Source organism: Leiobunum rupestre, chromosome 2 (genome assembly GCF_980474605.1).
Source record: "Leiobunum rupestre chromosome 2, qqLeiRupe1.1.hap1, whole genome shotgun sequence".
NCBI classification, from domain to species: domain Eukaryota; kingdom Metazoa; phylum Arthropoda; class Arachnida; order Opiliones; family Sclerosomatidae; genus Leiobunum; species Leiobunum rupestre.
In genome coordinates, this window is record NC_143385.1 from 34,260,061 (window position 1) to 34,285,012 (window position 24,952).

Here is a 24,952-nt window from a genome sequence, read left to right on the forward strand (position 1 = left end):
AGTGTTATGACGTCCAGGTCAGCGGAATCTGGGATTCACGTTGCCGTCTCCTTCGAAGTCAGCAACAGCTCGGAGAATAGTGTGGTGATTTGGTTGACTGTCAGGATATAACATTTGAAACAACTGACTTGTTAAACGTGCGATTCGATGACCATCACGGTACTATAACTCAACCATCCTGGACCGCTGTTCACGAATATAACGATTCATACTTTTTTACCGGATCGCGTAGAGATAATGTTTTTCAAACACAGCGGTGGCACTTTAAATACTAAAACGGACCCACATTATAAACGAATCAGAAAAGGTTCATTTTTCACAGACAGTCATTACAATAAAATGAGTCGTAAAAACATTTGGGTAGTACCAACTTGCTATTTTTACGACCTATTATTTCAGTGACAAAGTGTACGATTTGGACCATACCAACTCCATTAAAGGTTTTCGAGTATGCTCTTACTCAGTGAAACTTTTCGTCTAGCATCTAGCGTTCAAAAGCTACAAATTCTAAAACCGTTAAAAATTTCACGATTTTTCTGAAATTTACAAAAAACAACGTTCTACCCCGGGAGAGTACATACTGAAAATGAAGAAGGTATAGGTTTGAGAAAATTGCCTGGGTCGATCAATTGAAGGCACCCTGTATACTGTTTCGATTGAAGCAACGTACGGTTTCATTTAGAGCTACATACTGTTTTATCAAAAGCGACGTAATATTTCTTTTAAAGCTACGTACTTTTTCAATTAGAACTACGTACTGTTTTGCTTTGAAAGACTTTTAAGCACCTAATTTTACATTTAGAGAAAGTTAACGATTTGCTTGCCTATCATTAGTCGCAGCAATATTATTAATAAAAGCTTAAACACCTCTGAAGATTAGGGCGACAAGTGTTGTTTTAGACTTGAAAATCAGTCATTTTAAAATGTACATAAGGGTTGATAAATTTAAAACATTTCCTTTGGTGTCTATGAAAACGTTATCCCACATGGTTTATCGCAATGCTTATTTTCCAGATAATAACGGATATGACCTGTGTCGTTTTATTTATCCGAAGGCAATGAATATTTTCTTAAATATTACGACATGGGTAAAAAGCTCAAATCTGTCGTAGCTGAAAAAATAAGAGTGACTCAGACGACACGTAGTGCATTAGTTGTACTTTCTTTTTACAGTGCCTAAAAGTTGCACCAATTGAACTTTTTTGTTTAATTGAAATATGAATCATATCTCGATAACCTTTATTCATTATTCTTTTCTTATCTTGCATAATTTGTTAATCAATAAATTGAAATTTTTGTGGGGATAAAATCTTTTTTTTTAATCTAGTATTCATCCTAGATTTAAGATTTTAAAAGTAGTTTGTAGTTGTTTCATCGTTAGGGAAAAGGTAATTTAACAAACAAATATTCAAAAGTAATTGGTTATAAGTTCAAAAAACATCATGGAAGGAAGATTTCACTGTCGTGAAATCATTCGTACCAGAATCGGTTTGTCTGCTCTTTGTACCATTGTGGTTTTGGTTAATACGGAATCTTCTCGATCCACTGATTGAATAATGAATCTGAAACAAAGGTGAGCCAGAAATGACAGCATGATCTTGTATCCATACGCAGGTGCTACAATAATTTAAAAATCAGGTTAATATTTGGGTGAAACTTAAAATATTTTATTATCATTTATTAACCAAATAAAAATAAATCAATGTTTTAAAATTTACATGTTTGAAAGAAATCTGGAGGGAGTAAATAGCTGTACAGTTTGAATGTTACCACGATAATGCCTTTAAAAAATCACTATAAATTATCGAAAATCATAAAACGATTTCAAAGAATCAGGTGTAAAAGGTTTTGGAGACACCTATTTAGAAAATGATTTTGCAATATTCGCGTTAAGCTTTTTGGCGATTTAAAATTCGTCAATTTAAAAAAAAAACAGTAAAAAAATAAAAATATATTTTTAGTTAAATTCTTCTGCGTTGTTCTTATTTAAGATTTTAGACTCAATTTTACAATTTGCCAAAATGTCCATTTAGAACACTCAAGTCAGAGCTACAAATATTTTGGAAACTCTCGAATTACCGGATCGGGACACTGGGTTTATAAAGCAGTTTAGTTATCCCTAACTGTGCTTAAGTTTGAACCGCGTCATTTTTAAACGCGATTTAGAAGATACCGAATAATCTTAAACCAAGCTAAGTAAAAGGCCGATTTCGGGCCTTAGACTTTCTCGGCCGGACTGTTTTCGTCGGTCTTGGTCTCTATTAATATCCAACAGGTCACCCAACCGTATCAAGTGGATCTCATCTTTTTCACTATTTCTAGCGCTTTTGCACTGTTATTTTCAGTGATGAAGCTATTAAGTTGCTATACTTAACATTCCTGACGCTCTTTGTAACTAATTTTCTGGTATGAGCCACTTTCATAAGCCACACCTATTTTGAAAAATGGCGGTTATTAAGTTTCAATGTTCAGGTCGCGAAAATTGCCGTAATTGTCAACTGATTTATCGGAAATTTTCAGCTTTGATTTGTTAACTAGGTATATTGCATATTTAACGTAAGACACGACGCCATCTTAAAAAATGGAAAGAACGAAAGGTACGCTCAGTAACACACATCGAAAACATCGATGCCCACTTTTTGTTACTGTACCATTTTCGGCGTTTTGATTTGATGTCACGATTGGCATCCGATGTCGTGACGTAAACGCGTCGGTGTTTACAGTTTAGCTGTTCGAGGAGTTAAAATTATACAATTGTGGTTTTATTCAACAATTCTACTGGTTTGGTCAAAGGTCTTTGATTTAATTTGAACGTATAAGCTTTTACAAGGGCGTTTTCACTTTTTAATAAAAGACAGATTGTTTCTAGAATAAACAATATTGTCGTCAACAATTTCGTCATTTACCAATTCATTAATTATTGAAAATAATATTTTAAACTTGTTCTGATTTTCCAGCCCCATTATATTTATAGCCGCCATCTTTAAAAATAGCGCGGACTAGAAATAACACCGCATCAAGAAAAATCGATTTTTCCCACATTTGCGTTACTAACCGTACCCAATATAAAATAGAAGCGGTAAATCGTTAACAAATTTATTGTAAAATTTGAAGCATCAAAAAATAAGAAAAGTCACCGAGTTTTCTTCGAGATTTATTGGCGATTGAGCTACAAATAAGCGTAAAGGATTTCAATAAATAATAAGTCATTACCAAAGCAATTTCGGAGTCCGTACGAGAATGGGATGAAGGCGAAAGTGGGAATGTTGTCCATTTCGAACCTTTCGGGATTAAACAAGGCGGGGTTTTCAAAGTGCCGTTCGTTTCTCTGAATAAACGAGATCAAAACAATTACGTTGGTTCCCTTCGGCACAGTTTTACCTTCTGGAAATAATTACATCTTATAAATCATCATTTGTTAAACGAGATTACCTTGTTATCAAAAAAATAGTCTAATGATGTGAAGATTTGGATTTTCTATTCATCGTTAATGAAACGCCACGATAATACCGAAAGCACCACTATAGGCCCAAATTATCTAGGGACTTATACTCCCTTTAATTCTATTGTTCGGGTTACAATTACAATATAGTGATGTGCCCTTCCTGCGACGCGAGTTAACAGCTCCCTGTAATTACTATTACGGATTTCCTCTAGTAATCCTAATCTTTCTCTTAACCTTTCGCTATGCATGTCTCAAATTTATGCCATTTATGAACACAGGGCCAGTAGTTGAAATTAGTCAGTGTTGTAGAAAAATCATCGAAAGTACCTATTCTTAAAAGACCAAATAAATATCAAAATAAATACTTGTACTGTCAGTTCTAAGCTAGATTATACTCATTCTATAAAAGACAAGACATTTATCGGTTAACAAATGGTACTGATGAGAATATCTGGAGGCACATGCACAGTCGTGGACACTCTTTATTCAATTAAGTTACAACCAGCACCCCGGTATAAGAACCATTCCTTTTTATTTCAAATAAGTTTCATTTCATGCCCTCAACCGTTCCAAATTCTTCTTCTGTTAAATCTAAAATTTTAAAGTGCCACCTAACAGGTACCTTCTCTCATATTTAAATATAATTGATCAATTAAAAGTGGAAGTAAAGTGATGAAAGTTTAATAAAATGGAATTGTGCTTAGTTAAAACCACAATAATAAAAACAAAGATCATAAAAATACCCAAAGAAATCAATGAGGAGTTTTAGGTTTTAATGAATTAATATCAAACCAAAGAATAATTGCATTATTCCAAATGCTCTAAATAAATATTTGGATCATGGGAGGGATCTTTCCCCATCAAATTTTATAGAGTTGGGAAACCTTTTCCCTTGAGTTTCAATTTCGGAATACATAATGGTTTATATCTACATAGTGTTTCAATCATTTCAATTGAGCACGGAAAATATCAAGAATTTTAATATTTATTAGTAAATAATATGATTTGATTTAAAGAATGAAAGTCAATCCTAGAAACTCAATTTCTAAAAAAATTTCTTGCCTTCTTTATTTCAAGTCAGCTAGATTGATTTTTGACTAAAACTAAAATGAAACACAGCATATTAAATAAACATTTCTACTAACACTTATTTTTGCACTTTCTTATTGAATATTCTTTAATTTCAATGAGTTATAATATTGATACAATGCATAAAGCTTGAGTGTGAAATGTAATTTGATAATTATACTTACTTATTTTCATTTCCGATTTTAATTTTCTTCCAAGAATAGGAGCTGGTGGAAAGAGTCTCAACACCTCCTTTGATTGTTCATGAAATTTAATTACAAAACATTTATTTATTTTGAAGTGTTTTATCTCGCGAATGGGTCATTGAACCTTACAAAACAGGAACGTGTTTTTTAAATTTCAAAAAGTTTAAACGACCTTGAAGACATGACCAAATTACTAAATGTTACAAGGAGGTAATGTGTTTGGACAATAAACCATAAGAAGGTAATTATTTTTGACAAAATTCCAAAACACGAAGTACAATTTCATCTGATGTCAGATGATAAAAAAATTCTGCTTCATATTAAACGGCGCTTATAAAATACCGTTCAAAATTGAGGTTAAACCTGATATTTGTTTTTGTAGTTATAATTTGGGGGAAAAGCATTGGATTATTAACTTTTGTGATAATTTAATCTACGTTAACACGCAAATGGTAGAACACGATTTGAATCAGTTTAAATTGATTTAGCTTAGTAAACACAACTCTTTCGAAACCTTTTAAATCGGTTTGAATTGACATCAATTCGAAGTGTGGGCGCGGCTTTATGTTTTTGCAGTGATTAAAAATGTTCTGATGGCGTGAAAATCTGAATTTTCAAATCTACTCTTATGACCTTTTGCTTGCTTGATACACCAACCACGTTCCGTTCTGTCAGGGATTTCGTTAGTAACGTACGCAGGTTTTTGGTACCAAGTTGAAAACCGTGCAATAAATAGCATTACTGTTTCTTCATTAAAACATCGATAGTCATAGAACCATACAATTCGGGGAGACCTTTGCCCTGTGTCCTGTGCTACGCCACTAAATATCGTTCACCTAAAGCATCCAATCATTTATTCTTCAACAACTACAGTTCGGAGTTTGTTTGTTTCAGTTATTTGCCGATATAATCAAGTTATAAAACAACAAAAACCGACTATTTATCTGCTTCGAATATTCATTAAAAAGAGCAAAATACCTTGACAACACATTTGAGGTATTTTAGTTTGGAGATATTTTCCCACGTAAGTTGCTGCTCATCCGTTCCCAGGACATCAGTCAGCTCCTGATATATCTTCTCTTGCACCCGCGGATTATGACCAATCAGGAATGCAGCCCACTCTAAAGTGTTTCGCGATGTGTCGAATGCCTGAAATGTTACACAATACAATTCTATCACTCTCGGCCAAAGTAAAATTTCTGGAAAAGGATTGCCAGGTAAGAGGATAATAAACATAAGACAATGTTTGTTTGCAAATTCACTATTATCAATGATTGGTCCCCTTAACTAAGTCATCACTTAAACCATACGTGACATAGTTATTACTTTCACTGCCGCGTGACAAAAAGAATATAAATTCTTACACCCAGACTGTCGTTAAATGAGTTTGCAGAAGTTTCCCGAATCGTTTGAATCGGACTCTTCTTAAGGACTAACTACGAAAAGCTTTGGATGAGGAAAGTATACTGTACTTACTGCGAAAATGATGCTCAAGACGTCATACATTTCGTCTTCAAATCTGTTCCAATATTTGGATTTTTCCGGAAATTTCTGTATTATGTCCATTATGCTCAAGTAATCAATTTCACCTTCTGTTCGGCCATTTCTTTTACATAAACTCTGTTTAATTATTGAATGAAATACAGAATCTTTAAAAACATTATCTTAACTTTTAATATCTCATACTGTTTAACATTACTAGGTGAGCAAAATCAGACATTGATCACAAAACGTTTAAGTATAAACCATCATATTATTCTAATGTTATTGGTTTAAAAACTGAACTTTCATTGGCTACTGCTGAGTTTTAAAAATAGATTAGGAGCAAAATATAATGCATACTCATCATCATTTAGTCGCTTCAAAAAGTATAACATGATGAACGTACGGTTAATTATTTTCATACATTTAATCTCTACATTTTACAAGGTAAGGCTGAGTAATTATACGCCCTGACTAACGTCGTTAGTTTCTCAAATTAACGCTGGAAAATCGTGTCTTAAGTTATTTCTGACCATTTTAAATCCTAGAGGGATATGTGTTCAATGATCCAACGCTGGAAGCAAAGCTAGCTACTGACATTGTGAGTAATGTAGCTATTATTAATCAAATTAAAAGTAAGCACTTAGATCCACTGAAACAAAATTGTGATTTAGAGTCAACATTCTGGCGTTGATCGCAGCTTACAAATCATTTCAGAGAAAGGTCGCCGAGTTTCAAAAGTAACATTTCTTGGTTTCTTTGAGGGTTTTTGGATTAACAAATATCTAAAACCGTTTAGTTCGGTAAACAACAGCAATGTCCAAAATTGTTACTACAATGCGAGCCATCATGATTCTTTTAGAATTTCATTGGAAATATTTTACCTTACCTTAACCTGGTAATATATCAAAGTTTATTAATGAAATTAGGTCTTTGTAAGTGGAAAAAGGAGAAAACTTTCAATTGCTTTACCGCCATCTATCGGTTTTAAAAGTTAATCACTGAATAAGGTTCTTAACATTAGTCTCGTGCAAAAGTAACATATTGGCCGATTGTGATAACGTGTAAAAACTATTTCGGTTGGCTATACTTATGGTATTTGAAAATACGTTTTCATTTTTGAAAAGTTCTGTCGAATTATATCGAAATAATTATTTTATCGTAGATATTAAATTTTACATTACTGACACCAGATTTAACAGAGACTAGGGCGGATGTTACGCGTTAGTTAAGTTGAAAATAAATCTTAGACGGGTGATTTTATGATTTAGTTTTAATCTTTTGATATATTTCCGGCCATCTTCTTTAATGTTTGCTTGATCAGAAAAACGGAAATAAATTAATTTATTTTATAATAACATTAATAATAGTTAATATAAGAATCAGCTAGGCTTACACCCAAGGTAATCTTTTAATGGCCTACGAAAGTCTAACTAAGAAACTTAAAGACAACCTGCTGTTGGTATCCTAGGATAGCGCTTGCCAAAATGATCCCCCCTAATTTATATTCCAAGCGACGCCCCTGGAAAAATATACTCTGAGCTCAAGTAAAGGAAATGTGTCACCATCTTTAATCGCAGGGGAATAATAAATTGAGCTTGCCTTCATTTGATGATACATGAATTGAAATACTTCTTTGTTCTCTTTCGCCAATGGTGTCAGATTGAAAAGTGTATCCGAATGCATCCAAGGTTCTAACATTCTTACCCCGATTATATCCAAAAACCTGAAAGAAATGACGAAATCCCATATAGTATCGAAAACACAGCTTGAAGCAGGTTCCTGCGATAGTTATTTAGCGTTTCGGTAGAATAATAACAGATTAAAGCAATTTGTTGTGTTTTAAAATATGAGACCCTGAAATCATCTTTAATCTTAAAAGTAAGAGGCTTCAAAATAATTTTAAATTAAAACATGGTTTGATAAAAATGAAATTATATGGCGCGCGTGTGAAGGTTGGACTCATTTAAAGGTCTCTTGTGATGTAATTTATAATTTTGTGACGTAATATATAATATAGTTCCAAAAATTATTCATTTCAATAATTACCTTTCGATATATTCAAACATATCATTTTTTCCCTTTTCGTTCAGTTGGTTTTTCAAAGCGAAATCTAAATTCAAACAGAGTATAAGCACTTGGTGTAATGAACATTAGTTAACCTCACGTTAAGTGGTTTAAACCAAACCCATTTTTTTACTATTATTTTCGGGACTAACTTCATTATAAGCAACTACCAGGAATGTTTCTAATGCCATTTGTAGAAAAGGTAAATTTCTCTATTGAAACTAGATTAATAGAAATAAACTAAAAACACATATAATATAGCCAAAAGATAAGACTTTTGAACTAACAGCTCAATTGGTTTATCCTTTGAGCACTTAGAATTATTCTTTACCCTAAACCATTGACTGCATATTAAAACAGTTCGCGAATTTTTAATGGTGATAACAATGTTTATTTCTTTGATATTTAAAATATTGGCCAGAAGTCTCAATCATTTGCTTAAAATATCTGGTATCACTAGTTCTGGCTGGTCTCTGGCCCGAAAATGAAGCAAATGAATATCAGTTGCAACATTTATTAAGACACCTTTTTTCACAAGATGAATGATTATCACAGGTTCGTTAATCAAATTTACTACGAATATAACAGCTATCTTTGCTATATCATTCCTGTTATTTTTCACTAGGACGCATAACAATGTAAACCAAGGTTTTGTGCAAGGACATATTCATTTCATTTCTGTCTTGAGCTCCTCAAGGCGGTCATAGAAATAATTATAATATCATTCAATTAATTGTATAATTACAATTGAAATAAATATAGCTTAATTGGTTGTGCTACTTATTTCTTATTATTGTTCTCAGCCAGCAGAGCACGCCTCGTTTGGCGAGTTAAGCACACATTGGACTATAATGAAAAGCGTCGCTCACGCTACACTCTCCATACAAATAAATAAGACGTACGTCCACAGAAAATATAGAAAATAAATAGGCCTATTTCGAAGGCCAGTAGGTGAAAATGTCTACTCGCTGAATAAACACTTTCCCTTTATTGTATCCGCGTTTGCGACATCTTCTTTTCTTAAGCTTGTGAGACTGTGAGAAAAGACGACGTAATGACGTATGATTAGTAAGTTTTCATCCAATACGGAGAAGGTTCCCATAGACTGATTTGCTTAAAGCCTTAGACTCTAGTATTTGAAACCAAAGACGGAAATTTAAGATCTATGATTCATAACGACACAGTGCCTCGATAGATCGATTAACGGTTCATATTCTATTTAAATACTCTGACAATTTTTGTATGATTTTCACGAATATTTATCCAACTCTTCACAGTATACTCACCTAATGCGTGTCTACCCGTGTATTCGCTAACAAGATCACTAATGTCCACTTGTGAATGGTCGTCCAGTCGATTTATCTTCTCTAGCACTGACAACACGTGGCGCTGCATATTTTGGTCCAGGGCAGACAAATTCTCTTTGTGGAAGATTTCAGATAGAATTCTTCTCCTTTTAAGGTAGTCTTCGTCACCTCTAAAGTAGTGCACCACAATTCAGTGGAATATTTAATACACGAAATCTGCGTACATTGATACATTTCGGGTAGGGAGGGCACGTTACCCCTTTATCCCCCTGGCTACGCTTCTTATGGGAAAGTTCATATCTTAAATCCATCGCCTAATACTTTAAGCCGTCTGCTTAAGATGTTCTTCGTGACACTCACGCCACCTGAAGACGTTGTGAGAATAATAGTCATTTTGCACTGCGACCAAAAGTGCATTAGATAAAGAACACCAAAAATGATAAAATATTAAAAATAACAAAAACACGATAGCTTTCAAAGCAGCGCCAAGGTACCTACGCAATTGAAAGTCCTACAAAAGTATACATTGCCTGAAAGCTTTTGTTTCATTGGATATAATATCCAAATTCAAAGGTGATATAAGATTCCTTCATAAGTAAACATGATAACAAACTAGAATGTAAATTAAAAGAAATTGCGACTTTGGTGGGCGTCACAATATTACGTAAAACGCTTTAAAAGCGAATACATTGAACAGACATTTACTTTTTTGTGGATCAGGTCGTGTACAAAATGTTTACTATATTATTGAGGGAAAGACGAAAAAAATTTATGATCTTTTATATCTTTGATTTCTTCCTAAGTTACGTTTATATAATTTTTTTAAATACGCGTGAAGTTGAAAATTTAACGTAATGGCTGTCCAGACCATAGATATAGGAAACGTATATAAAGGTCTAGATAAAATATTTCAAAGGGAGTGAATACGGAGGTGACAGCTAGCAGAAACACGTAATTTCTGCAGGCTATCCTTATAAGGCGCTATCTATCGGTAAGAAAGCTCGTGCTATCGTCGCGAGAGCCATTGTCTCCGGCTTAAAATTTAAACTAAAAGTCACCAACAGATGGTGTCTAAAGACTACGGCCTGCGGAAAGGTCAAGCACTTAGTACTAAGTGTCTGCTAGGTGTCAATTCCGTAATTTATGTTAGGATTAGACGCCCCGAAATTTATCTAGACCTTTATATACATTTCTTATATCTATGGTCCAGACACTGAAGCCAGTCATATTTGTTTATCAAAAATTTAGTTAGTTTAGTGTACTTTTTTGGGTTCATCACGAGTCCCACGTTAGTTTATTGTGGTTTTAAACTCAATTCGGCATTTTCGATGGTTTTGGCGTTCAGGTGAGCCTTAAATTTTCGTTCACGCGCTTCTGTATTGGTTATAAAGTACATTGTAGTTAGATTGACTAATAAACTAATAAATTATATAGAGTCACCCATGTGTTTTCCTATAGATAAAAAACTGCCCTCAAAAGGGCGACCCTAGTCCAAAGTTACAGAGCGATACTGCTCCATTGAATTGGGAATAATACTGCTAGAATTACAATTAAGATTTCGGTTGCCATGGTTACGCGGGATCTGTTCTGATATGACTGAACGAAATTCATCTTTATAATTAGGTGGTAGCGCCATCTATATTTTGTAAAGTTATATGGCTAAAAATAAATAATTATTAGCTAACTCATCGTAACTTGAGTTAAAAAGGATCGTGTTGACAGAATCAAATTATTTTTAAACAACTTCAAAGGTTGGTTTGTTACGATAAATCATACATTTCAATTTCGCATCAGATTCGTGAAAATATTCAATTGCAATATAGTTACCACCACTAGAGACAGATGCCGCCACGGTAGAATGATGAGTTGATAAAGTCTCCTTGTGGAACGAATTTGGTCCCGCGCCGGCCAGATTTAGTTGTACCTCTATTTATTCCCAACTCAATGGCCAAAGCCACCGAAAATGCCGAATTGAGTTTAAAAACCACAATACAGCTATTGTGCGACTCGTGACGAACCCAAAAAAGTACACTAAACTAAACTAAATTTTTGCTAAACAAATATGACTGGCTTCAGTGTCTGGACAGTCGTTACGTTAAATTTTCAACTTCACGCGTATTTAAAAAAAATATATAAACGTAACTTAGGAAGAAATCAAAGATATAAAAGATCATCAATTTTTTTCGTCATTCCCTCAATAATATAGTAAACATTTTGTACACGACCTGATCCACAAAAAAATAAATGTCTGTTCAATGTATTCGCTTTTAAAGCGTTTTACGTAATATTGTGACGCCCACCAAAGTCGCAATTTCTTTTAATTTTCATTCTAGTTTGTTATCATGTTTACTTATGAAGGAATCTTATATCACCTTTGAATTTTGGATATTATATCCAATAAAACAAAAGCTTTCAGGCAATGTATACTTTTGGAGGACTTTCAATTGCGTAGGTACCTTGGCACGGCTTTGAAAGCTATCGTGTTTTTGTTATTTTTAATATTTTATCATTTTTGGTGTTCTTTATCTAATCAACTTTTGGTCGCAGTGCAAAATGATATAATTTTCGAATTCTACAGGGCAAACACTATCAGAAACGTTTATTAGAATTTCTGATCCGATAGTAATTCGAAAATTATCGGTTTTTTTATGTGCCTATTTATTCGTTTACATGAAAATTTTTGTGTTTACGACGAAAAAACAGAACCGTTTCGAGGAAGGGTTTTGAGATAGATATACTCTATACCACCCACTTAAACAGTAAAAAAAGTTTAATTTTTTTCTTTGAAGTCATTCTCTAGATATCGGGTGTCAAAATCACTTGATTTGGAACGTGACATCTCCTTACCGTCTGTAAGGCCTTTTTAAAAATTTAATATCTCAGAAACAATATCGAATTAAGACTTAAAATTTTGAACCTACCACTAAAAAGGTCTAAAGTTTAACTGTTTAAAATTTCATCAAAATCGGTTATGGTGCCGTGGGGCAAATTTTTGAAATTGCCTGATTTCACATGGAATGACCCACGAATCGAGCTTTCCTAAGTACATGTTTAGTAACTCTTTTTATCAAATCAGTGTCTTCCATTAGCTTAAATATAATTATAACAATAATTAGCTAGACTAATACCAAAGGAACCACCTTTGGCCTAAGTCTTCGAGCGACATTTTAATTGCATACGTCTATTATTTCTCGTCAAAACATTTTTCATACTTTGCAACAAATATGCTCTTTCCAACTGATGTTCTTAGAGGATTATACATATCGGATTTATCTAGTTCTTCTCGGCTGGTTAACAGTATCTGCAAATACAACGATATTCTTATTGCAACAGAATATAATTTAGCTACACTCTTAACATAATATGCTTATCTAATTATCCTCTAAAATTGTTCAAAGAGTAATTTGTATCTGGGCCTTTTTGACACATAACTTTCACATGTGCAATTTTGTGGAAACCTGGAAGCTGGAAATGGGCATTTTGTTCCAAGTGCCACTCCGCTCTTGCTCGCTATCCTGATATTTGCTCCAGTTCGAACCCGATTTAGAAACATGATCGGCGCTCTTATCTTTAAGCGCTCATATGAGAGATGGAAATGAACGTCGCCTTATTCCCGATAAATTCTCATTGATAACTATAATTTTGCGCTCATTTTTCCTTAATGAGCTGATCAGTGCCCTTCACTACTAGTGGAATAAGACACCGAATACCGGCTCAGATTTTACCACGTGCTTTACTTAACAATGAAAAATATGAAGATAATTTATTCCAATATTTTAGAATATTATAACGAATTTATATGTAAACAATTTTAATTTTGACTTCGTAAAACCACTTTGTGTTTTCGACCACGTGCTCCAAAATATGAGACTGATACTGATGGTGAATTTAACACGTTCATCTTCGTCAACTACAATTAATGTCATTTAAAGATGTGCAGAAAAACTATCCATAGCTAATATTTGACAAGCTATTTTTCCTACGAATTTAATATTTTCAGAACGCATAGCATGAGCAGTGTTACGTTACATTATTTAAAACTCAATGACCCTGAACAATGGAAGGTCATTCGAAATCTATCTCGGGAACCGTTTGGTGCTCGCCATTGTATTTTATAACCAAATAGCTCCGGAACGACGTTAATTGACCAATCCGAAGCTAAACACATAACCTAAAAACCAAGAAGAACATAAATAAAACTTAATAACAATAATAATTATCATCAGCTAGGCTTATCACCCAAGACAGCACCTTCAGCCTAAGTCATCAAGCGACTTTTAAAGCCATTAATTCAGGTGGCCGGGTTACAATGCGTAGGAAGCTGGTGGCAAGCCCTTCATGCCAAGCGAGCAAACAGCCCCTTACCCTAACTATTAACGTTAACCTCAAAAAGTGTTTATGGAAGGGGAACCTGAATAGTTTGAGGGAAAAACCCTTAAACCAGCGGGTACAAAACTTGCAAACTCAACGAAGAAAGAGTTGTTCCGGGTTTTCACCCAGTGCCACAAACTGGTGTCGAACCCGGTCCATCTTAATGCGACGCGAAAGTGGTAACCAATCCTTCACCCCAATAACTACTTATCATCATTAAAAGTATATCAATTAGCTCAAATAATAGATTCATTGAATTCAATTGGACCTTAAAACTGATGGTTTTCAATATACAAGTTAATTGACGTTGCATGTTTCAAGGTCAACCAAATTTTAATGTTGGTGCCGTACCTTCGTTTTTTTTTATGTTTATTTTCTTGGCTTACTATTGACCAATTTACATCGGTTCCGAACCACGTGGACATAAATAACGTACGCGCAGACCTTTCTAATTAAAACGGAGTCTTAATCCATCGGTTCCTTAGATAGTTTTTGTATAATATTCAGCACATGGTTCAACCTCATAGAGTTTTGTATCATCTTATGACTCCCTGTTCGTGCTATACTATCTGAACTTATAAAATTCCTAAGAAAAAAAGCTTTCCAAATATTAACTCTGGCTCTGTTTTTAGTGGATACCCTTTATATTTATTGTTTAAAATTGGGAGTTGTTAAAAATAAATTCTAAGGGTGTCGGTAATAAAAAGTGAAAAGCCAAATGAAGAACTACAAACTTCGGCACTATCAGCTGTGGTTAAAACTAGTATCTTCTTATTAGCCATCTTTACGTAGAACATGTCTTCATCCTTGAATAGTTTTCCCATTGCAGTCAAAACGTGCATCACAGCTGTTTCAAGTTATAAAATTACTACTTTAATGATTGTAATCAGACTTGGGAGACAAAGCATATTTTTGTAATCAGTTATATCTGCGTTTAAAAAAATTATTTATTCGAATTCCTTTGCAACACTTACCTTGATCTATCTATTTTACCACAGTGAAAAATAGGGTTTCGCAAATTTAATGATGTTTTGTTAAAACTTAATAACTATACTTAATCTGAAGAAGTATGAGATGGTAACACCGATTTTTTGAGAACATTAATCAAGTGTAAGAGTCTCCTACGAATTGCAATAGTTTTAATAAAATAAAATTTATACTCGTTTAAGTCCTGTTAACCCTACTTAAATAATGAATGATTGCATATTTTAGTAAGCAGTTCAATCTGCGTTTAAAAAAAGTATATGAATTGCTTTGCAACACTTACCTTGACTTTTCGATTTTACCACCTTAAAGAATAGGCATCGCAATTTAAAGACGTATCGTTAAAACTTATTTATTTCATTTAATCGGACGTAGTATAAGATGATTACTCTGGTGTTGCTTAGTTTAAATGTATAAAATTAATTTATACATTCTAAATAAACTTTTATTTAACAAAGTTATGAGGAAGCGGCGGACTGTTTCTTTGAAGTCCCCGACACAAATTTTTAAATGTCCTTCATGTAAAAGTGTTTTTGGTTTTAAGACAATGTTGGGTAATCCACCACTGTAAGCAACTATATGCTTCGTTGTTACCTTCTTCCTACAACCGCCAATAGTTATCTCTCCGAAGGGTGTGTGTTTGTCTGTCTGTGGGCTGCGAATGCGTTACCGGGGCACAGTCGTGAACCGTGTTTTGCAGTTTAAAGGGAGGCAAGACCACCGTGTGACGGTGAGCGTTAACGGATAAATTTGCAGGTGGGGCGGGTTTGGTTGTTTTATTCGTTAACGCGCACCGTCGCGACGGTTTCAACTCAGTTTTATTGGAAATTTTGTTATTGTAATGTGTATGTATATTGTTGGAATGTTGAGTTAGCGTTATGGCAGATGTGGGTGATAAGTTCGTTTTGTGTGCGTTTTGTATGTATGGGTATATTTTCTCCAACTTTTTCTAACTGACTTTTGGGACGGCCCGAGTGCTGAGGGTTACGGTTAACGTCTCAACGTTCAATGCGAAGGGTTTCCACCAATTGTTCACGGTATTCGTCTTATTATCAAATTGCCATTGAATCGAGCGGGATTCGTACCCGAGTCCTCCTGCATGACAGGCAGACGTTCTACCACAGAACCACCGATACATGTTACGGTTCATTGAAAATTATAAACTCAGCTTAAGCGGAAGATTATATTAATAGTTTTTAAAGTCTACATTTTTACGTATGAAATTTTAAAGTTCAAATCTTGTTTTAGCGCAGTCAGCAGAGATAAGATGGGTAAAGGGTAGACCCAGGGCCGGATTAACCAGTAGGCCGAATAGGCCTGGGCCTAGGGCACCAAGCCTACAAGGGGCACCAAGAGGGTTCGAAAAAAAGGTACAAAACTTTAATCATTTGCTTTTCCCAAAATATTTTCCCGAGTAATTTTAGTAAATTCGTCCACCCCTATGAACCAAAAACGTTAGATTGTCACATTATCTGACGGACTGCCGTCTAGCCCCTGACGACATACTAAATCTGGCAGCAAAACGAATTTTCATTCCATTTCTCAATTATAAATTGAGGAAGCGCCTAGCTCGCTTCGCTCACTATTGAAAGGGGGCACCGATATTAACTTGGGCCTAGGGCCCCATAAAGTCTTAATCCGGCCCTGGGTAGAACCGGGGGTTGTCCATTTAGTTAGTTTTTTGTAATTTATTAAACGGTTGTATTATCGACTTAGATATAGTTGTATTAATGCGGTGGCGTTGGTTTGACGTGTATTGATTTATTTTTGAACCGTAAAAATTCGTTTATGAATATAATTTCAAGTGGTATACAACGCGTTTTTTTCGTTTAGCTTACTTTATTCGTAACTTCGTAATTTATTTAAAGTGTTTTCTTATCGGCTTTAAATGTGTGATACATTTTCATTAATGTGGTTACGTTGGTTTTATATTTTGAGATATGCGCTGTTGTATAGACTGTTCTATTCAGTTAAGGTTTTTTTTGGTGTGCGTTATAAGCTGGGAATTGTTAACGGTAAGGTGTTTTTTTTTCTATAACAATATTCATAACCGTGGCTATATGAATTACCTTGTTGCTTGATTGGGTTATACAATGTTTATTACTGAGGGTATTTAGATTGACTTTTTCTCGATTCCTAAGTATTTTAATTAACTTGTTTCTTAGTGGTGTAATTATTATATATTTTTCTATTTGTTATTTTTTTGTTTGTTGATAATGTGGGGGATAATTCATGTCTTCAATTTTTTATTTTCATTGATTTTTATCGGCTTCGTTGGGTTGCCGCCATGAGCCTACGCCGTTTTTATTAGTGCTTTCATTTGTAGTTGTGGTTTTCGCCTTAACTTTGGTCTTTCCATATATTTTTGATTGTTTAAGACCTATTATACAATGGGTTGGTTTTATCTGTTAGTTTCTTGCACGTTCTAATAATTGCAGGAAGTCTACGAGTCTTCCACTACCAGATGTCGAATATAGCTTTTTCTACGGTATCTTCATCAAGGGCGAGTGTTGAAATATAATGAGCGTTAAAGATGCTATTACGACGTGCACCACTTTACGAGCAGGTCGTGGGCCGAAAAGTGGGAAATCTAGAGGGACGAGCGCTAAATTCCAGGGATAATAAAGGACGAAATAATTCCCTGCGTCGCAATTTCGAATTTATTTGTTTGGATCCTAGGACCCCATGGTTTAACCCAATGTAAGATAGTGAAAGAGAGTGTTTCAAATTCGTATAAAAAAATAGTAAAGATTTAATATCACACTGATAGTCTTATCACAGTTATATATTCACCAAATTACGAAGGATATTACCTGGTTGAGTTATATAACAGGTTTCGACAAAATTATTTAGGAACTGAATGATCCTTTTAGGGTTGTATAGACTCAGTTTATAGGTAGGGCGGCACATGGAGGTACTGGATGGTCGCTCCAAGGCCTAAGGGTTAGCGTTAAGACTTAAGGGCGCTGGATGGCCGCTATAAGATTGAAAACTAGTGTGTATGGAGGCCTAACTACAACCAGGACGGAAGATTCTAATCATAATGAGATTAATTTTAAGTTATAAGGACGGTTTTATAGAATTAATTACTAAAGATATACCAACTCATTAAACTAGAGTCATACCGACAGGTCTTCAAAAGAGAAATGACTTAAACAAAGAGAATCTACGGGGTCGAAAAATCTCCACGGACTGCCGGTTTCAGGGTGACAGTTCATAGATGGGCCGGAAATAGGTTATATCGGTAATTAAGTATCAAAAAATATACACTCAAACAAAATAACAGAAATGTTGAATTAATAAAGTAAAAGAAGTACTTAAGTTCGTTTTGATCTGGTTTTCTTGACTATTCTTGACACACAAGAACTATGATGGTTCATATCACACAAAAAGACTTAAACCGCACAAGTTCACGGCTTGCTCACACTGAAGACACTTCTTCGGACACGAGGGGCAATTGCTTTAGCCGACTCAAAAATACTTCGATATCAACTTTAAACTTTAATTACTAATCATTAACTATACTTATTACTTTACCATTAAGGTAATTACAACTATAAAGACAATTAACTAACTTAAATGTAACTCTTCATTTCAACCCTACACCAGGAGTCTCCTGCTCCTCTCTTCTCTGAGGGATCCCTAATCCCGGATTACTGAGGATTATATATGCTATTCAAATAACTACAGAAACTAAAGCCAACGTGTTTTTTTATCGGATTACAAAAAAAAACTAAAGAGAAAAATAGCGAGAGAAAAAAAACAATAATCGGGGGGGGGGGGCAAAATAACGAGAATGAATATTGGTGTATATAGCAATGAGCCTTCACACCAAGCGCACCAGATTCAAAATAAAACAAATGGAAAAATTAACAAACTAAAAGCGAACAATGCAATAAAATACGCGACAAATCGAATAACAAAAAAAAGAAACGAGATAATAATAGTCCGCAGAAAGTTATCAAGTCCGAACAGCGTTGCGAAGTATAGCACAAGTGGCGGAAATAACGTCTGAAAATCCGGCGTGGACCGCTTTCAACACAACAGTCAGGGAGACGGGAAGAGCCCTCTTATGGAGACTACTAAGGAGACCTCGCCGTGCTGCAACTTGGGATGGACAGGCGAAGAGAATGTGCTCCGCGGTATCTACCGCCCCGCACTTCGAGCAAGAATCCGAGCTACTCAAATTAAAGCGGAAGAGAGTTGCTTTCGTGGGAAGGCGTCCGCAGCCGAGGCGCGCCAAAAGAGTGTCATCCCGCCTGGGAAGCTGCCGCCGCATAATCTCGCGAGAGCCCGGATTAGGCTTCGCTTCCCTGAGCGCGTAGGAGGTGGCGCGGTTCTGCCAGGAGTCCCACCAAGCACTGGTAACCACTTTACTACAAGCGGATTTCAATTCAGAGAGCGTAGCCGGGAGGAAAAAGTCCACCTTGGAGGGACGCGGAAAACTGGTGACATCCGCGAGACCGTCCGCCGTTTCATTGCCCACTACGCCGACGTGAGCAGGACACCACAAAAGAGTCACTGAGTAGGAGTACCCGTCGGATAAGTCATGAATAGCGGTGATTACCGACGAGTCGACTCACCGCTGTTGAGGAGGACCAGATTGTCGTGGTCTTCCAGCCAAGTCTGGACGAGGCGGCCCTGTGCGTCTGTCTTGTAGCTGCCCCAGAGAATGTTATGGGCATTGAAATCGCCTAAGATTAAGACGGGAGTGGTTACATCCCGAAGGAGAAGGTCGAAAAACGTCTTAGTGGCTTTACTATGAGGATCATAGATGTTGAAGAGGGTGAACCATCCAACGGAGGAGTGAATCTTCAAGGCTAGAGATTCCACACCGACACAGGCTGGAAATGGTAGACGGACTACCGGAAGAGACTTGTCGACGAGAGTCGCAACACCACCACGAACTCCGGAAGGCGAAGGGCGATGGACAACCCTGTCCGCACGAAAGGGTTCATAACAGCCGAAATGAAGATTGACTGTATCCGTTGGAGAGAGAAAAGTTTCTTGAAGCGCGATAATATTGGGGTGTAAGTCACCGAGAAGGTCAATGAGATCCGGTAATCGAGAACGAACGCCGTTGACATTCCACTGGAGGACGCTAATCATCTCCAGTAGGATGTGAAGTGAAGGCATCCTGAGTGGTAGTGCCCTGACCACAAATCCGGCGGTAAGAGAAGCCGCAAGAGATTTCAAGACTGACCGTTTGTCCTGGGTGTCCTGGATCTTTTCGTAGGTTTCCACAACGGCGACCACGATGTGCGCCACCATCAGAGAAATATCAGCAGCCGAAAAAAGACCCAGAGGCGCGGGCGTCTGTAGCGCTGGAGCGGACGCAGCCGACGGTGGCGGCCTGCGTGGGGTTTTACTCCTGGGGCGTGACACTACGTGGGCGTATGATTTTTGACGGACGATTGCTCGTGCCTCTCTAAAGGAGACATCCTCTGTGCGGCGGACTTGTAGTACTTTCTGCTCCCGTTTCAGAGAAGGACACTCTGAAGACTTAGAGCTGTGGGCACCTCTGAGTAGGATCATAGACGTGATCCTTTCCGCATGTGGCGCAGATCTCGTGAGCCACCTGGGTTCTGCAAGCCGACGCAATGTGCCCGTAGTGCCGGCACTTGTAACACTGTAGTGGACGAGGGGTGTAATCTAGAACCCCAAAAGCCATGCCATACACGAAGATTTTCCTCGGAACGGATTCCTTGGGAAAGCCGATGAGAAACGTATTGGAACGGCCACCTAGACGGCGGACCGAATGACCGCTTGCTGCCTGGAGTGTAAGGCCTCCTCAATATCCGCTTTGGTAATGTCCGTCGGGACATGAATAAGTCGCCGTAGAGCCACTTCCGATGCCGTCTGGGATCCCGCCACTCCAAATTTGAAAACTCCGAAAGTGGTCGCTGATTTGACAGCCGCAGCCTGCTCCTCTGTTTTCGGGAAGACCAGCAGGTCCCCCTGTGGGAGGGGCTGAAAAGTGACCCCTTCGCCGAAAGCACCAACGGTATACACGTGAAGTTGTTTTGTACCCAGGCTTGAGAATTTCTCTCCTTCTTAAGACGGCTTCAGGCGGAGGGGGGGGGGAGACCCCAGCGAGGGGGTGCCCCGGTCACCGAAACGTCCTGGAATTCGCGGTGGGGGGGGGGCACGTACGTAGGAATGTTCCCCAACGCTCGGCGAGCGCGAACGCTTGGCGCGGTTTATCGGCCGGCCGCGGCGATCCACGGTGATGTAGCCGGAAGAGTCATCTTCAGCCAACTCCATACCTTGAGAAACGCCGGCAAATTCCGAGGAAGAAGCCATAGTCCCAAAAGCGGGCGACTAAAACAGGACGGGGAACCATAAACTATACTAGAAGTTTGCGTAACTGTCAATAGAGGGCGACATTGTCTCTACAAAAAAAAGTTGAATTTCGATTTCCATCGTATCGAGGGATTTTTTTTCAAGAATCACGCCCCGAAAAGTGAACGGGTCGTGATAATGCGGCAAATATTTCGTAAGCGAGAAAATACAAATACCCTCTGTAGATATTTATTTCTTTATATTTTGCTTCGTATTATATTAAAATGATAAACTTGTACTGTAAATAGGGTTAAATTCAATTGTGCATTGTGTTAGTACGTCAAACTCACTGTTGTAACTAGAGGCCTGCGCCGATTTGATATGGGTCGGCGGCGGCGGCATACGCCGGTGTTTAGGCCCACGGCAGCGGCGTCTACGGCGTGGCCAAAATGACCGGCGGCGGCGGCGTACGCCGGCGTTTGTATAAGTTTTAGAACTATTTCTTATAGCGACAGTTTAAAAAACACGCGACCAGAAGGGCAAGGACAAATACCAACTGGTGTTAGTCCTTCCATGTACTAATTAATGTACTTCGCAAAGGGACGCCCCGTTCTCGAATATTTACTTCGAGCATGGAGGAAGAGAGAAGAGGCTTTATGAATAACCTTTTTACACCGGGAGCTTGATGCCAACTCCCACAGGGTAGGAGAGTGGGGGCTGACAAAAAAGGGGATCAGCACCCGTCAACTCTTACGGCCGGGCGGCGGGTTCTCTAGTTGGGTCCCTCTATTTTTGTTGAAATTGTTGCCCGTTGTGAAATTACACCGAGTACGGCTAAACACTAAAAGAGGGCGCCAAATAGGGAACGCGTGAGACCACACGAAAACTGACGGGGGCTGATCCCCTTTTTTTGTCAGCCCCCACTCACCTACCCTGTGGGAGTTAGCATCAAGCTCCCGGGGTAAAAAGGTTATTCATAAAGCCTCCTCTCTCTTCCTCCATGCTTCGGGCGATTGTTAAATGTGCGCTCTGGTGGCGGAGTTAGGAACTAACTCACTAATGATAACCGGGAAAGAAGGAAAAGGGGTGAGGGGAGGGAAAATACAAATGTAGCTCAGCAACTGGAAAACACGTGGGCCTGGCTCAATTTGTAAAACGTTTGTTTTAATGTTTTAAAGTACATTAATTAGTTCATGGTCCTTCCGAGCTTGGCCACTGGCTGGTCGTCAAACGACAACCAAAATTATTCGCAGTTATGCCGGGTCGAAATTCGGTTGAAGGCTCGATATTGGCTTTTTTTTTTGGTCATGCTCCACGATAACGCTCTGCAGTGGCGTATACAAGGAGGGTTCAATGTCAACTCCCTGGGCCTACCTTGACTATACTAAATTGACACCACCTTCTCGAAACCCCACTTAATATTAACATTCCTGGACCCCCTTTGACGAATTTCGGGCTACGCCACTGACGCTCTGAGCCTTCCAATCAGAAATAAATCCGAGTTAAAAATAATATCATTTTTGCTGCCGAAGGTTATCATCGCACGGTGAACATACATATTGCTATTTTCATATGTTATTTTCCATTTAAATATAATTTAAGGTATTATTATGTGATTTAATAAACGTATTGGACGTCTAAAATGCAGTATATTAAATGCTTCATTTATTGAATTTCAAGTAAAAAATTATTATTAGTCTCGGATTGGCCATAGAGGTAATCTGCCCGATGGCGTGGATCCCATGGACCGTTCATGAAGTGGGCCTCCGTAAACATGGTAGCGTTATAGTTGTTAAATCTGGGACCCTTAGTCTCCTAGCAACTAAAAAATATTAGACCCAGTCCGCCACTGATTATTAAAATGCAATTTTAGAAAATATATCGATAAACCAATCAACATTTAAATTTAAAGATAATTAAAATGTGGATAAGCCTTGGTTATATTAGTGACTCTCTATAGCCAAGATAGCAATGCTGGAATCTATTGACGCTAACAATTTTAAGTGAAAATGCTATTAATCTGCGTCGACCGAAATCTGAAAACCAAAATTGGACGTTCGACGTCGTGTTCAATTGCAGTTATTTTCGCGTAAATGAAAACCAAGCTTAATATACCATAAAAAAGTGTATTAAGAAATAAAAAAAGAAACGGCGGCGCGCCGTTCTTTGTGTCGGCGGTGGCGGTGGCGGCGTGCACCGATTTTCGAACAATCGGCGGCGGCGCGAACGGCCCGTTAAAAATTATCGGCAGCGGCGGCGCAGCCTCTTGTTGTAACTACTAAATTTATAATATTCTGAATAAATTAAACTCGGTTGTTTCGGCAGAATTATTTTAATTATAATTTAAATTTTATACCAGGCGGGATTGAACCGGTATTACGTTTTTAGTAAATAATTATGAATTGCGGAGATATATCTTTAAAGTTCATCTCGAGAAATTAATACCACTAGGGACGATTCTTCCGAGGAGAAGTATATTTTGGCTTGCCAACTTGTTAACTAAACTACTTCTTTCGCAGAAATGTAAGCTTAATTTTTTATTCAATCAGTACTTTGTCTCAAATAACGACGACGCTTTAAATCGATGGAACTGTCTTTCTTGATACCGTTGAGATCGTTTTAGTAAACTAACATTTCGTTCGGCTCATTCTATGAATTTTAACGCAAATGTCACCCCTTAATCACTACACTCGCAGAATTACAATTGACTTTAAACGAGAGCGATTATTTATTTGACGCTCGTTTGACATATTCGGGCTTTATATTATTATAAAAGCAATTGTCCTTACTTGTCATTTTAGCAGCGCCTTCTCTCGCCTGGTTAAAGAAGTAATGCAAGTGTCCTAAGAAGGGCAGGGTTTTCATGCTGGATATTTCGGAGTCCCTTTTGTTTTCACTATTTACACTTTTGAACAAATACACTAAAAGAAATACAACTGCAGAAATTAACGCCAACGCAATGGTGGCAATGGCTTCCATTCTAGCCTAAATTCAAATGTGAAGTGACCAAGAGTCCGAAGTGGAAGTCTAATATAGTAAAAATATTTAAATAAATATTCAGCTGGGCTTAATACCCAATGCACAGTCTCAAGCCTAAGTCACCTAGCGTCTTTTAACTAAATGTTGTATTACCATCCGTTTTAGTGGTCTGCTATATATTAAAAGGGCCTCGAATATTGAGCAATATTTTTTATAAACATTAGTTTTCAATTTTCCAAATAAGTTTTTTTTATAAATATTTACATTTTTTCCTCAAGTATAACTATTTAAAAGAGAGTTTATTTCGTTTCAGGTATATTTAAATGATAAACGAACCTTTTATTTCGTTGCATTTTTAATAAATTTAAATGGAAAGAGGAAGTTATATTGAAATAAAACGCCTTTAACATTTCCTTATTAGGCTTCCCTGTATGCTTAGAATACAGTACATAATGGATAAGTAATTTTTTCAGTAATAACGGGTAGCGTTCTTTGGGGTTTACTGCGCCAAAAATGTGGAAAGAACTATGGTCCTAAAGTATGCCCATTTCGAGATATGGCTCGTTACATATTATTTGAAATACATGTTTTTTTTTAAGAAATAATTTAAATTGAAAAATGCTTAGGACTAGTCTCATCAAAAGTTATGGATTTTGCATAAGTTTGCTAACTTAGTTGGTTTCTAATAACAACGCCGAATTGACCACCTCGAGACAGAAAATAGAAAGGGGAATATAGTCATTTCAGGCGTACCAGAACCA

At 37.0% G+C, this 24,952-nt stretch overlaps 1 protein-coding gene across 2 annotated transcripts; it reads right to left on the reverse strand.

Moving 5' to 3' along the window:
- Positions 1 to 1,269: 1,269 nt before the first annotated feature.
- On the reverse strand, positions 1,270 to 24,209 carry LOC149957408 (cytochrome P450 4V2-like). Of its 2 annotated transcripts, XM_090164792.1 has the most exons (11): positions 24,002 to 24,209; positions 14,681 to 14,793; positions 12,788 to 12,876; positions 9,555 to 9,745; positions 8,251 to 8,314; positions 7,804 to 7,927; positions 6,196 to 6,339; positions 5,698 to 5,868; positions 4,699 to 4,765; positions 3,214 to 3,384; positions 1,270 to 1,617 (listed from the first exon to the last, which is right to left on the reverse strand). In XM_090164792.1, the coding sequence occupies exons 1-11, from the start codon at positions 24,189 to 24,191 to the stop codon at positions 1,457 to 1,459; spliced, it is 1,485 nt and encodes a 494-aa protein (XP_090020918.1). In that variant the 5' UTR covers positions 24,192 to 24,209; the 3' UTR covers positions 1,270 to 1,456. The 2 variants fall into 2 exon arrangements, with proteins under 2 accessions (XP_090020918.1, XP_090020919.1); XM_090164793.1 differs by lacking the exon at positions 1,270 to 1,617 and having other exon boundaries at positions 3,230 to 3,328.
- Between the last annotated feature and the right edge of the window lie 743 nt (positions 24,210 to 24,952).